The sequence below is a fragment of the Scophthalmus maximus genome, chromosome 20 (genome assembly GCF_022379125.1).
Source record: "Scophthalmus maximus strain ysfricsl-2021 chromosome 20, ASM2237912v1, whole genome shotgun sequence".
NCBI classification, from domain to species: Eukaryota; Metazoa; Chordata; class Actinopteri; order Pleuronectiformes; family Scophthalmidae; genus Scophthalmus; species Scophthalmus maximus.
The window spans coordinates 9,763,005-9,777,309 of NC_061534.1; the positions used below are offsets into that span (position 1 = coordinate 9,763,005).

At 44.5% G+C, this 14,305-nt stretch overlaps 1 protein-coding gene across 8 annotated transcripts in view; it reads right to left on the minus strand.

The window, feature by feature from the left end:
* The window catches only part of LOC118284826 (mediator of RNA polymerase II transcription subunit 13-like), a 71,771-nt gene extending 68,970 nt beyond the window's left edge, over window positions 1-2,801 (minus strand). For 6 of the 8 annotated variants that reach the window (XM_035607933.2, XM_035607928.2, XM_035607931.2 and 3 more), the window contains exon 1: window positions 1,264-1,434. In XM_035607933.2, the coding sequence (XP_035463826.1) occupies window positions 1,264-1,335 (72 nt within the window). In that variant the 5' untranslated portion in view covers window positions 1,336-1,434. Of the gene's footprint in view, window positions 1-310; window positions 380-1,263; window positions 1,435-1,536 lie in introns of those variants that run through there. The other 2 variants (XM_047329423.1, XM_035607930.2) reach the window with 2 other exon arrangements.
* Between the last annotated feature and the right edge of the window lie 11,504 nt (window positions 2,802-14,305).

The window sequence follows — 14,305 nt, forward strand, 5'->3', positions numbered from 1 at the left end:
ACAGACCGAGGATTTAGGACGTCTGATACGTCTGAGTGCTGCTGCATTCATACCGGCCTTACTCCGCAGACACTCAAACCCGAGACGCTTTCATTAGGAAACTATTTTAAATTCTTTTCTACCTTTTACAGTCACACGAGGAGCCTTTTAGGAGATGCCTGCAGGCTGTCGGGAACCTATTACGTTTGTTTCCCCTCTCCATCTCTGTTCACCAGCACAAAAGAAACAATCAGAATCCATGTGCCATGTGACACTTTGTCTATGCAGGCGCAGGCTGCTGCTGTTGCTGGTGGACAACCTGCATGATCACCTCAAAAAGCCCCCGGTTGTTGTTGAGCTTCTCAGCAGCCTGCGTCCACCGCATGCCTTTCCACTTGGCTGCCCGTTGTAGTAGGAGAGTTAACTCGCTGATCGCAGGATGAGATCTGTGAAAACACACCGCTCAATCTTTTCCACCCTCAAAAAACAGTGAGTTCTGCAGAAGAAGGGGGGGGGGGGGGGGTGACACTGCCTGTAGACTGAGAAACACCTCTCTCTTTTTTTCTTTCAGATAAACTGAGTGTGAAAGTGCAGTTTCCGTTGCGTGCTGGATACACGTTCCGCTATCTGCCCGAATCTTATTGACCTGCTTTTCTCCCTGTGACATATGAGCGTTTCCTTCTCCTCTGCTCCTGCAGTTCACGACCCGGTGAACAACACTTGTAGCTCGGCGGCACATGAAACTGCTGTTGGCTGAGGACCACAAAACCTATTTGACAGAGGCAACGGTACGCTTCTTGTCCAAGTCAGTCGCTGGACTACTAACTTGGCAAGCGACTGAGATTTCCGTGAATGATTATTTAAGCGGGGAGGAGGATCATGGCCAGAGCTCATGCATGGGGGCTCATTGATGGGAATAATGAGTGTTTGAGCCATGTTGTCTCACAGCAAAACTTCAAAAATGCACACCAAAAATAATCAGTTGGATTTGTGAACATTTTATGTTCGGGGTTGAAATGAGATAATAATAAAAAAAGAGCCACTCCTTTTAAAGATGTAGCTCAGATATTTTATTATAACAGGGGGGGGGGGCGTTGATTATGATGTGTACCCCCCTATAGCTGGACCACTAACCTGTGTTAATGATTGCCTAATAACAACATCAGCAACCGGTTCACCTTTGTACAGCGGACACATTTACGCGTGCCTCCCACGGTCTTATGACATGTCGATCTGGCGCGTCAGCGACGAGCATGATTTACAGGCGGACGAGGCTTACTGTACCAGAGAGAAGATGTTGGAGTGGCAGTCCTCAAGGCTTGCCCCGTTAGCCACCCAATTCGCTGTTGTAGTCATAGTCGTCCGCCGTTGGGGTCGTCAGCGCTGGGCATGTCGAAATCCTACATCGGCATCCAGCACCGAGCAGGGATGACGGATCTGTCCCCCGACCCCCCCGCCACACACACAACCCCCCCCCCCCCCCCCCCCCCCCCCGCCCCCCTCCCCTCCCCTCTGCGAGTCCGTGCCAACAAAAACAACAGCCAGGCGCGTAATCACCTCACAAGAGGTCCAGGGAGCAGGGACAGATGTCGGGATGTTCGGTCCAGAGGAATGGGCGTATTCGAAAAAGAAGTGCAGAACGGATCCATGGAGACCCCTCTCCTCCTTCTCCTCCTCCTCTCCTCCTCCTCCTCCTCCTCCTCGTCCCCGGCAGATCCGCGGTAACGTTGTAAATCCAAAGCGTGCGCGTAAAAATCAAAACAGTGAAACGGGCGAATCCGAAGACGTGACGCCGTCTCACGGCGGAGGACTCGGGAACGGAGCCATGTCAATCCGCGCGCCGGGGGGAGGTCAGCCCGTCTCCACGTCGGGCTCTTCCGCTGATACTTTCATTATCAGAGGAGGAAGAAGAAGGAGAAGAAGAGAAAAAAGCGAGCATTTGATAATCCACGAAGAGGACGACTCCTTTCTCCCCGCGCCTCCCTCCGGCGTGAGGAGAGAACTTACTCGTGGATGAACAACGGACGACAGGATCGCCCCGGACCGGAGGCGCCGGGTCGATCCGAGGCACCGCGTGTGATCGTTTTCGAGAATTGCATGAGCTATTTATAGCCTTCCTTCTTACCACAGCCGCTCCTCTCACCGTGTAGCCCCGACTGACTCCCTCTCACACACACACACACACACACAGGAATGTTTGATCCCTCCAAGAGGTTCTGTTGAAGAAGAGGAGAAGAAGAAGCAGCAGCTCGGTGTCCTCCTCCCGAAGCCGAGGAGGAGAAACTATTCTCGCACTCGGCCGCCGCCGCCAGAATAAAAGAAAAAGAAAAGACGACAAGTAGCAGGCTCCTGCGGACGGACGTTAGACACAGAGAGAAAACCTTGCTTCCTTCCTTCCTCTCAGTTCGACATCATTACGAAGCGTCCTCTCGTGGCCACACGACCGCCTCGGTGAAACACCTCATGGGTTCTTTCTCCTGAATGTTCAGTTCAATGGGGGGAAGTGTCAGTCCTGGTCTGACGACTGATCCACATTTAAAAGCGCGTTCCTCCTCCTCCTGTTCCTCCTCCTGTTCCTCCTCCTCCTGCTGCCGCTGCTGCTCCAGAGACGATTTTGATTATTGAATTATTAAAAATTTAAAAAAACGAGGAAATTCCTCATTATGTGCGCGACATCAGCGGCTCCCCGGCTGCCGATGTCCCACGGAGCGCGTTGCGATGTCGGGCAATAATAAGTGGACGTGTGCGCGTCACCCCGGCTGGGTCGAGGCTGCTCGTCCTTTTTACGCGAAGCGCCGCTGTGGCGTTGTGTGTTTTCTCCCTCCCTCTCTCTCTCTCTCTCTCCCTCCCTCTCTCCCCCCCCCACTCGTCCAGCCCACCACGCATTGTAATGTAATGGCGGTCGGAAGCGCACTGCCGAGACTCGCCTTCCCATTCGGCCAAGTTTGCGCCCACGTGACCGAAGTCTGGGATTACAGTAGTGTCGTGAGTCTATTGATGTGAGGCTGGACGCGACGCGCAGGAGACGTCGTGCCACTCGTCGCCGTGCGCGCTCCGCTCGCTGCTGCTGCTGCCGGGGAGGAGGAGGAGGAGGAGGAGGATGATGGTGGTGGTGTTTGTTCCCCTCGCTTCATTGTCCGCGTCGTCAAATGTTTGCCGCGCGTCCACGTGTTCAAGCACTCGGAGGAAATGTGTGGTGGCCAGGCTGTCACTCACTGTCTGTGATGCATCGATTACATAACGTGGCCGTTCCTCTCACGGCGGAGGATGTGACCGACCAGAGGTCAGGACGACTTACTGAGCTCGTGCGGTTTCATAAGAGACGTCGATGTGGGTTCGTCTTACACTCACACGTCATCACACATGAGAAGAGAAGGAGAAGAAAACAGAACAAGAACAGTATGTGAGAAGTCGATAGGAATCTTATTTAAATCTAGTGATGCTGCAGTGATCTGGAGTGGTTGTATCCAGGGCTGTAGTCAGGATATCAGAGATATCAGGGGTCATGAAGGGGTGATGCCCCCCTCCACCACCACCAATAACAGAGTCTCTAAAGCTTCTCTAACTTTTTTTCTTCATATTTTAATTTATTGAGGCTGCTGTCTAGTTATGCTTCCTGCAAGTTCCATTTAATGCTGCACTATCAATTTTTTAATGAATAAATGAGCGGGACAAAATACGTTTCGCATGAAACAGATCATTCATAGCGATGATCTTTGTTTTGATTTTGTGCACCGCCGTTTTGGTTCACCCGTTTGACAACTAGCTGCTGTTTTTAGAAAAGAAAAAGGAAAAAACATTCAGATGAACCCACTGTCCACTGTAGCCTATATGTGCACCGGAGTTTGCCATTCACGTGACGAATTTCGGCAGGAGGTTGTCCGAGTCAGACGCGTGCCTGGGTAGATCGCGCAGGAGGCGGGACGTGATGAGAATTCCCCTGCGGAAAAGTTCCAGAAGAATGTCCGCACTTCAGTGCATGTCTGAAAGCGGCTCGTGTGAGATACTGGCTGGTGAACATCACGGTGCATTTAGCAGCTGGAGAGACAGATATTTCCCTCAGGAGTTGGTGGAGAGCAAAACAGAGCTGAAAGAAGAGAGTGAATAATGGACCTGCATTTAAAATGAATGTCGATGACAGCTGACTTCACATCAGTGTTGTGGTTACAGATTTTTTTTGCCCCAAGTGGCCCAAAAAATACAGATATACATGTTCTAACTGAGCAGTTCCCCTCAAACTCAATCATTTTAACTCACCCGTGCCAGAACTTTGTTTCAAATCTTCCCTGTAATTGTGGATGATTTCATTATTTCCAGGAACTTACTAATAAATGATGTCCTGTAAAATGCATCATTAGTTATTTTATGATTCTGGTGTTTCAGAAATACTGAATCTTTTTGTTTATGCATGAGCAATGGAGTGAAATGTGCTGGAATCAGCTATAAAAAAGAAACACATTGGAGGTTCTAACTGCAGGTTGTAAACTTCCACGTTGCTAAACCGCCCACATTTTTTAGAAAATAATACTTGAGGTCTGACCTCAGTGACCTCTATGAATCATAGGCTACCATAACTTTCCCATAATTACACTTTGAATAGTGCCATATCCTTCCTGGTTTCTGGTCCAATAACACACACACCGGGTTTTGTTGTGTTTGCACCGTATAGGCGCACAGTGTTGTTTGAGGTTTTGCTTACACCATCTATAAAAGTGTGCTTCAGTCATTCTTTTTGTTCTCTGGGGTGATTGCGGGTAGCGCCCTTTGAGGCAGAAGAACAAAAGATTATTAATATAACCACAGTTTCCTGAGGTAGACAGACGCGGGGAGTCGGTGCATCAAATATTTGTGTTGTTATCAATCATTTATCGGTCATTATCTGCCACATATGCACTTGTGTTTGTATTTTCTTGATGTTTGGATTATTACGGTTTTCAGTTCAAAGCTTTCTGTACATTTCCTTATATTTGTTAACGTGATAGTCTTCTGACCAAATAAGAGAATGTTTTCCTCTCATTTGGATTCATCTCTTGAACCAGAACCACATTGACTATAGAGACTACAGACTGCTCTACCCATCGCGTTTTAATTATGAATAAACAGGAAAATCAAGAGTCAATAGCTTCAGACCGTTGCACTCGGATTCCCCTCGAGCTCTTTAAAAAAAGACTCAATAAAATTAGATAAGATAAGATATTCCTTTATTCTTCCCACAATGGGGAAATTTGGTCGTTACAGTAGCACAGTGGACAGAATATAGAAGAAATTGCAGAATAGAAAGAAATTTACAGGAATTTAAAAATACAGTATGTATGTACAAATATAACAAAATATAATAGTTATTTTATTGAATCTTTTTTTTACTTATATTTATCAGTCAATAACCTTTTTTTGTCATCCCTCTGACACATTGTCCCTCACAAAAACATTTAGTTGATAACGCTGAACAAACCTTTTAATTACAAGCCATGAAGCTGCAGTGATTTTCAAAAGCCCCAAATTAATTCAACAATTTATCCAATCATCAGGTTTTCCTTCCAAGGTTTTCTTTTTGCATGTTCCTGTATCGGCCTGAATATCAATCTGAGACTGTGTTCCAGTTATTCACAGTTTCCTCTCTTTGCTGGGTTTTCCAGTGAGTTCCGTCACAACCTGTACAAATAATACCAGTGGTCTTTTGACGTGAGACGTTGTCTTTAAAGCAGCAGCAGCAGAAGTGCCATCAGTGTGTCAGAGCTCCTGTACAATCTGAGCATGCAGCCTAAAATTTCATCGCTGCAATTTGCACGTGAGGAAAGAAATGATGCAAAAATGGTTAAATAATAAACCGTTTGCAATATGCAAATAGTTGTTATGTAAATAATGAGCTCTTTGACTCTGTCACTGAAAGGACAGGACTTTCATTTTCATGTTGCTGCGCTGGGAGTTTTTCACTTTTCCCAGGGAGACATCCGAACATCAACCCGCCATCATGCGAGGCGTATTAACAGATGCGCAGTGGCAGCGGTTTGATTTCTACTTTATAATTCATAGGTTGTTCCAGGCTGACGTGCAGGATCACTTCTGCACGTAAGACGTGGTGCCTCAAAGTGTAAACCTAGCTATTTATAGACGACTGTTCCTTTATATCCTCATAGAACGACATATCCAATCCATTATGATATAAGTACAACTTTCACATTAATCACGCCGTACAGCTTTATGTATGTGAGGAAACTGCTTGCAGCTGGTACATATTGCCACAGAGCGGGGGAGCCTTTAGCCCGGTGATTCCTCTTATATATGAAAAGCGGGGGTGAGGGGAGGAGAGGGTATGAATCAGATGGATAAGCGAGGGCTTAGCCTGGCGGTTATTGATCCTGTTGCTCCAGGAATGATCCAGACCTCATTTGAAGACCCCCCCCCCCCCCCCCCTCCCCCTCCGTTCGATACATCCTTAAAGGTTTTCTGACTCAAATGCTGCTCATTACAAACGTTAACTGATAGGAGTTTGAAATTCCTTTCACAAAAACAACACAATATATCTCGGCCAATAATATCTGTACATCTGTTCAGCCAATAGGGAAACCCTGAGAGCTGTGGTTGGGTTTGCACAATCAGATGTGTCCCACTCACTCTGAATGATATGAACGTACATGCACATTTCTCCATGCATCAATGCATAAAACAACAACAACAAAGAAATACCAAACGATAGACAGTTGAGCTTAATGAGGCCTCTTGAAACCCTTTTTTTCAAGTTGTATTAAAGTTTGTGATGTTACAGTTCCTGTTTACATAGTTGTTGTTTTTTTTTGATTCTCCTAGCAAGTCATCCACACATCAACTGGTACAATTGAATGAAGACGCTCCATAGTTTTAAAGTTGCGACTACATTTTGAAAATGACTTATCTGTATAGCTAGCAGCTGCTGAGAACTTTGTAAATATCTTTTTTTACAAATACCTGGTGCAACCCAATCCAGGCCTCAGAGGGTGAGGTATGGCCAGATTTTTGAACCTATCAACACAAGAAAACAAAGCCATAATTTAAAAATGTTGCTAAACCCCCTCACTGCATGGTGGGCAGGCGTGCGTGACTGCACCTAACTGAACACCACCCACCGTTGAGACGACAACGGACAAAAGGAAAATGCAGAAAGATCTGCAATGTCATATAGCCTGAGTTATTTGTGCGTACTTTGCCGGTCCCATCGCTCATAGTCAGATCATGATTTCAGGGCCTTTGAAACACCACAAGTAGGCCACGGTGACAAACACCTTTTCCCACATGTTTCTCTACATGTTTTGCATATAGCTAACTGTTGGGCGTGACCATTATTCATCTAGGATGCGTATATCGTGAGGGATTATGCTCGCACTGGCGTAGAAGGGTGTTGATCGCTCATACACCCGGAGAGGGACGTGCTTCTCCGAGGAACAGGCGGTAGCTCACAGTATCTTCATTAGTGATTGATGGATCACCGTGCGCTAAGTTAACACACACCTAGCAGCAAATTCTCTCCATAAAATCAGATGAGAGTTTCTCCCCGCTCTCCGCGGCTCCAGTGCCTCTCTGGCATTTCCTGGAGCGCGGAGAGTCTGGCTGAGAAGAATAGATGGTGTGCATTATAATGAACATGGGCTGACACCGCCTCATCCATCATTCCACCCAGGAAAATTATAGCTGTGCCAGAGAGAGAGAGAGAGCGGGAGAGAGAGAGACTTTAAATCACACCATGTCTGCAGGTCTAACTCCTCTCAGACTGTCATCAGCTCATTGTTGTTGTTTGGGGTTTTTTCATCCTCCACTTGTAATTTTGCTCTGAGAAAGATACTGTCTCCCTGTGAGTTTATTGCATCTCTACTGTGACTCTCTTAGTGGATGAAACCATGAATATGCTTCTTCTGTCTGTTTCTACTTATCTGCTTGTTTTATGCCAAAACCATATTGAATTCTTGTCTCTTCCGAAAATTGAAGCCACATTATTGAGTAAATCTGTCGATTATTTTTTACAGTTAATTGATTAGTGTATACAATGGCAGATCTATGGTATCGATCTGTCGGTCGGTCCAGACTGAAATTTTTATAGACAATTATTAGATGGATTGGCAGCACATGTTGCACAGACACTCAGCGGATGAATCAAACTGTTTTTCATTGATACATCTCAATAAGTATGGGATGGATTTAGGTGATGTTGTTAATGGACAACTTTTTAGCTAAAAACTTACATAAACTCTCATTGTGATGTTAAAACTGATTGTACAGTATAATGGCGATCGAAATGCCTTGCTTTGCACCATGTTGCTAATGCTGCCGCTAGTTCATCCTCAGAGCCAGAAAACAAAGTAGGAGCTTCAGTGTACATATGTATTTCTTATCCTCCAAAGTGGTGTTGACAACTTCCTCAGGAGTGTCGAGGAAAAGAACCTGCGTCCTTACAGGCGTCTTGCTACTGCGGCGTCTTTACGACCAAATAATAAATACCACATGTAACCACTAGGGGCCACTAAAGTTGTCTGTTGACCCTTTAATGCAGTGCTGTGCCTGTCAGACAGGCTAAGAAGAGTTTGTTCCCTTAAAAAAATGACTTTAAGATAGTTCATTTCAAAAAATGCAATTAAACTATTTTGTGTTGATTGGCTAAATCAAATTGTTTCAACAGTAGATTCAGTTTTGCTCAATTACTCTACAATCTGTATTTCTTAATGACCTTGTGATGCTACCTCTCCACCTCCAGCTGCACTTTGCAACAAATGACCTGTCTGTCTGCTGGCAAAGGCACCGACCATGATTCTCTCCCCCCCGTCAGCCCACTACACCCAGTATAACTCATCCTCATACTGGTTTTGCTCTCGTGTGAAGCATCATTTAATTACACTGAGTACTCTATTTTTTGGGATCGCCGTGTTAAAACGAAGGACACACTGGAGGTGACGGTGTGTCTGTGTATACCTTCTGTGTGTGAGTCTCAGCCTGTGTGTGCGCATTCATCGGTGAATCCACGTGATTCACTCAAGCACCGTGAAGACTGCTGTAATGGTGTTTCCACAGCATATTGATTTCACAATGAGCCGACGATGTCTTTGTGAGATGACTTGAGCGATGGGAAATTAGATGTTATCTCATAACAGCAGCGGATGAGGAATCATTAGGTGTGTTATCTGATTGTGGAATTATGTCAAGCTGTCAAACCCACTGATACACAGATGATGTGTGTGTGTGTGTGTGTGCTGCGAGCCTCCTCTCATGTTGCGGACAAGGATGATCACTGCAGATACGCAGTGACGAGTGAATCAAGTGCAAGTTTCTTAACAAAATATGGATTTTAATCTAAATTGCAAATAGTAGCTTAAAGTTATGCACGGTAGGAGACAGCCTGAAGGTTAGAGCAAGGCCTTTAATCCCCTGTTGCCCCAGTAAACCTCCTCTGTGGCCACTATAGAAACCTGGTTGTGTTGCATATTTCAGCCTGCAAGTAGGAGAATATAGCCCGAGCCGTGTGCAACGCTCTCATGTAGAAAGATTACCACAGATAGTGTGCTTTAAGTGACCAGCCAGCATTTCCACTTGGCTGCACCCTCTGATGCCACCTGAACAGAATTCAGTAGGAGCCTTCAAGCTCCTCATGCATAATGTATCGCTGAAGGTCTGCTCAGTTTTCACATTCTCCTAATTCATTTCACAAAGGGAGAGCGCTCTGCCAGCGTTCAGAACACAGCCCGTATCACACTGTACACTGTCGAACCAGGAATCATCACTTCAACACTAACAGTTTCTTGGTTGGATCAAACGCGTATTGTGTTGTTTTTAGTTTGGCTTTAGGGAGGAATATCAAGTCAGCACATATTGATCCACGTGCAACAGAATCCTGATATTATTATGTCAATATGGAATGCCTTATTTCCCAGTATATAACTCAAGAGTATTGGTTTTCTAGGTACTTAGTTACAATATCATTTATCATTCTATAAAACGTAACCTAACAATGTATTTTTGTTTTTTGACAAAGTTTAAATTTATTGAATGAATGTAATGCTTGCCTTTATTTTCCAAAGGTGCTATTTTGAAATAAATCCAGCAGAATTCTTCACGCTCTTTGTCTTTGTGTTTCAGAGACGCAAAATTATATTTATTAGTGTAATGCTCAGTGACACGGCTCTGGCCTTGCCTGTCTTTTTTTTTTTTATTATAGTATCCCTCCCTTATTTCTATGGCATGATTCGATGTGGCACGATAGTCTTTTGTTTTCTCCTTTGCTCACAGCATAAAACCATTCATGAAAATCAATCTAAACATAGCCCCCTGTTCTGTTTCTGAAAACGCAGCCTTCTGCTGACCTCAATAAATCGACCGGTGAGCATTAAACATTTCTGTTAGTGCCCTTAAAGTGGCCTTTCCACAAACATAGTCCTTCACTAAAGAGGTGCGTGGTTCGGGGGGGCGGAGAAAGAGGGAAAGTAACCACTATCATAGTATAATAAGATATGGCTCATGGCCCATTTCGGATGGTTGCGTCTGATCGTTTCAGTTTGTTATTTTATTATATTTTTATTTGCTCAGTTTGCCATTTTATTTGCAAGTCAGTCAAATGACAGATCAGGATCAAGTCCATACAATTAACTGGAACTCAAACGCTTGCAGATCGGCAGCTAAAATCTCTTGTGGTTCTCATATTCACAAGTAGTCAAGTTACTGATGCTGCTGAATTGTGAGATGTGAATAGCGATAGATTCTATCCCAGCATGCACTTGCGTGTGCAGACCTTGCATACAGAAAGAATTAATTCACCAGGGCAAATTGTTTGTTTCCTCCTATTCACCACAAAGTCATCTGCAGTATCTTCTGCTCAGCAGGTATTAAGTTAAGTAGAGTATCTAAGGAGATCTCAGTTTGTAATCCACACACAGCACGAAAGGAGCAAAGAAATCAGAGCTCCGAGATAAGATAAGATAAGATAAGATAAGATAATCCTTTATTTATCCCACTATGGGGAAACAGCAGCAGTACAGTTACAGTAGCAGATGGCATAGTATAAATAGACACATCAGTAAAAAAAGTAATAAATAAGAAAACATGCAATATAAACACAAGGAGAATAATCTATACAATGTAAACTGAATATCGAATTGACTTTTAGCACCTCTTCCTTCAGTGGGTCAGGTGCTGGAGAGGAATACTTGATAGACTGAAGACTGAGAAGCAACACGATGTGTCCTCTACTTCACAAGTTTGGCCTCTGTGTCTTAAAAAGGACACAGAAATTTTATCACAATGTGCAGCAGCTCCCGTTGACAACGCTGGGATTACAATTTGTTTGTTATCATAAGATGTTGGGCACCTTAGGAGGCTTTATGTGTTAATCTACGAGTGAATACACAGGGTAACATCTTAATATATATTTGCCAGAATCAAGCCCAAACAAGGCGAGTGAGGAGGTCTATTTAAGAGCCACGCTCCATCCACTTTGTACTTATATGGACCTTACGGATAAAGCAAGAAAAGCGGATTACAGCAGACTTCATGAAATAAATTGAGGAACAAAACGTCTCTCTGTTCATATTTAAATGTAATAGAATAATGCATATAAGCTTAACGAATTTCAATATTACCCTGTAGCAAATATAAAAGTGGACAGCATATTGTCTACTTTGTCTATTTTTGTATTTTGGACATTTTGACATTTGTTTCTTCTACCTTTTTATTTGATTCTCCATGTTCAATTTACAATGAGTAATAGATACAATTCTGTTTTGTGTTACTTTAGGGAAAGAAAACACATTTCCATCCAATATATTATAGCAGATATATTACAAATTTTTATTTTCTTTTAAATTTGAACAATGTTTTGCAATGAAATGACATACATTTAGCATTGTCTTGTAGTTGCAGTGTCTGCACCGTAGTTTAAAGATGATCTCATGAGCCTGCGAGCACTGATGTACATAAAACCGGATTATGTCTCCTGAAATGTGAACATAGAAAGTTTAGCAAACTGTACACGAAACAAGACAAGAGTGAAAGATATTTGTTTGCTTCTCCTGAGTGAAGGCTTGATTTTTCTTCATCTGGCTGCGTGGATGTCAGGGAGGGCTGTGGGAGTGGAAGCCATTGAAAGGCTTGTAATTCCTGAAAAAAAAAAAGAAGCAGTGAGACAATTGAGAGGGAGAGAGGGAGGTCTTTTGGCCTTCACAACCCAGGCACAAATCATAGAGGGACATGGCAATCGGAGTGACAGATGAACAATGCTCCCATTTTCCAACCCCCTGTGAACAGGCCCATCCATCATGGGAGGGGAGATTAATTCAATTCATCAGCTTTTTGTCTCCTCGGGCCCCCTAATGCCACCTGATATTGCTCAAGGGGGACTTATAAATGTTTGTGGCTCTGAGCTGAGCCGGCTTGCTTGACTCTGAATTAAAACATTGCTCTTTCCCTCTTAGCGGTACAGGCACTGGTTTCTGCCAACGGCCTGGCGGCCGCGCCGTGATTCTGGTCAAGATGAATATTCTTATGAATGGGGAAAATGTTTGCTGAAGGCAGCAAACAAGAACACACACACGAGCTTCGATGTCTGTGGGGGTCTGGTGGTTTGAGAGGAAAGTGCAAGTCCTTTAGATCTTCTACTGAAAGAGCTGATTCGTGGCTGAAAGATTTTATCGAGGCATGAAGCACAGCACCTTTGGGCAGATTAGCATGATATAATTTACACAGTGAGCAGTCTATATAGCTACGCTCAACAAGTTCATCTGCAGGCAGCTTATCTCCAACAAAAGACTGCTGTTTGTAAAAATCTACACAGACACTGCAGCAAAGGAACGGATGCAGTTGGCCACGACAACCTTAAATGATTCATCCAAAGAAACATTTTCACACTACGTTCAAAGTTACGCACTCCAATAGATAAACAAAGCCACAAGGGAGCAGGAGACCGAGGTTGGAGTCATGACACTTGACATGTTGGCAGTCGCTCATCAGTGAGCCAAGATGTCTGGGGTTCAATCCAACTGTGCATGGCTGCAGTCCAGTGAGGCTTCAGCCGTGGAGCAAACACAATGTTAGTAACGACCTCTAGTGGCCATTACAATAACTGACTAAAGTGTGCAGGAGAAGCTGTTTGGAGCAGGTCCACCTAAAAGCAACATCCACCTCTGGTTATCGTTAAAATAAAACATGGAAAAAAAAATGATTCTGCTGAGAATTGTGTGTCAGAGGCCTGTGTCGGAGCGTCTTGATTCGTGGTTGTGATGAACCACTCGCTGCCTTTGGAAAGAGTTCCACTCAAACTGTGCAGCTGTGACGCAGTAGCCTTTTTAAAGTTATTTAACTGGCAATATTTTCCAGCCTTTATTGATAAAGAAGAGTCTCGCATGAAACAGGAGAGGATGGTGGACACCATGCTGGTCCCTGGCACCCTGGTCGCTGCAGAGTAGCAGCTCTTTGAAAAGCATGAACATTAGTCACAAAACACATTCATGAAGTAGCATCTATTTTGGTTACCAAAACGTACCAGAAAAATAAGTAATATGAGCCCAAATTTTCATTTTATAAACACACTGTATAGCTATATAAGACAACTGCGTACACAGAATACACCCACACCATACTTTCTCTTGACCACACACACACACACACGCGCGCACACGCGTGTTTAACCTAATCAAAGTAACCACAACAAAAAGGCTTCCAAACGTGCATGTACTACACCTGAGAGACGTTAAGCCAAGGGCCATAACATCAGGTACATGCTTGTGCAGGTAATGTCATTTTGAACTGCGAGATGCAAAGAAAGGAGAGAAAGACTTTTTCTGCATTAAAACCCTCTCGGCCTACATTGTCATTCGATGAAAGACAGCTTCACACGAGCCAATCCGTTGTAAGAGAAATAAGGCATCTTGAAGTTGGCTTCTGCACAAAGTTCACTTTATTTGTTCAAGTGTAGCTCTGCTTCTGAGGCTGATAGTGAATCCTGCCTCCTCTCCAGATACACAGGTAGTAGGCCATGCTCAGGGATCCCACAACGGACACCAGCAGGACGGCTACCACCAAGACGATTTTCCACACCGCCGAGTCGCCCTCTTCATCCGACGCTGACGGGACACAAGAATAAGCAAGTCGGTGGGGGTAGTCGGGAACATGATGGATAGATTTGACGCCTTGGATCACTACCGTTCACAGCCCACCTTGTTCCCCCAGAACATATTGCTCTGGAGTCGTCAGCATGTTCTGGTCCTCCACCAGCATCTGGTCAACCGCTGCTGATGGGCTGTCAGGCCACACGCTCTCCTCTGCCAGAGACGGTGCGTTGGCGTCCTCGTACGGAAGATTGTCCTCAGAAATGACC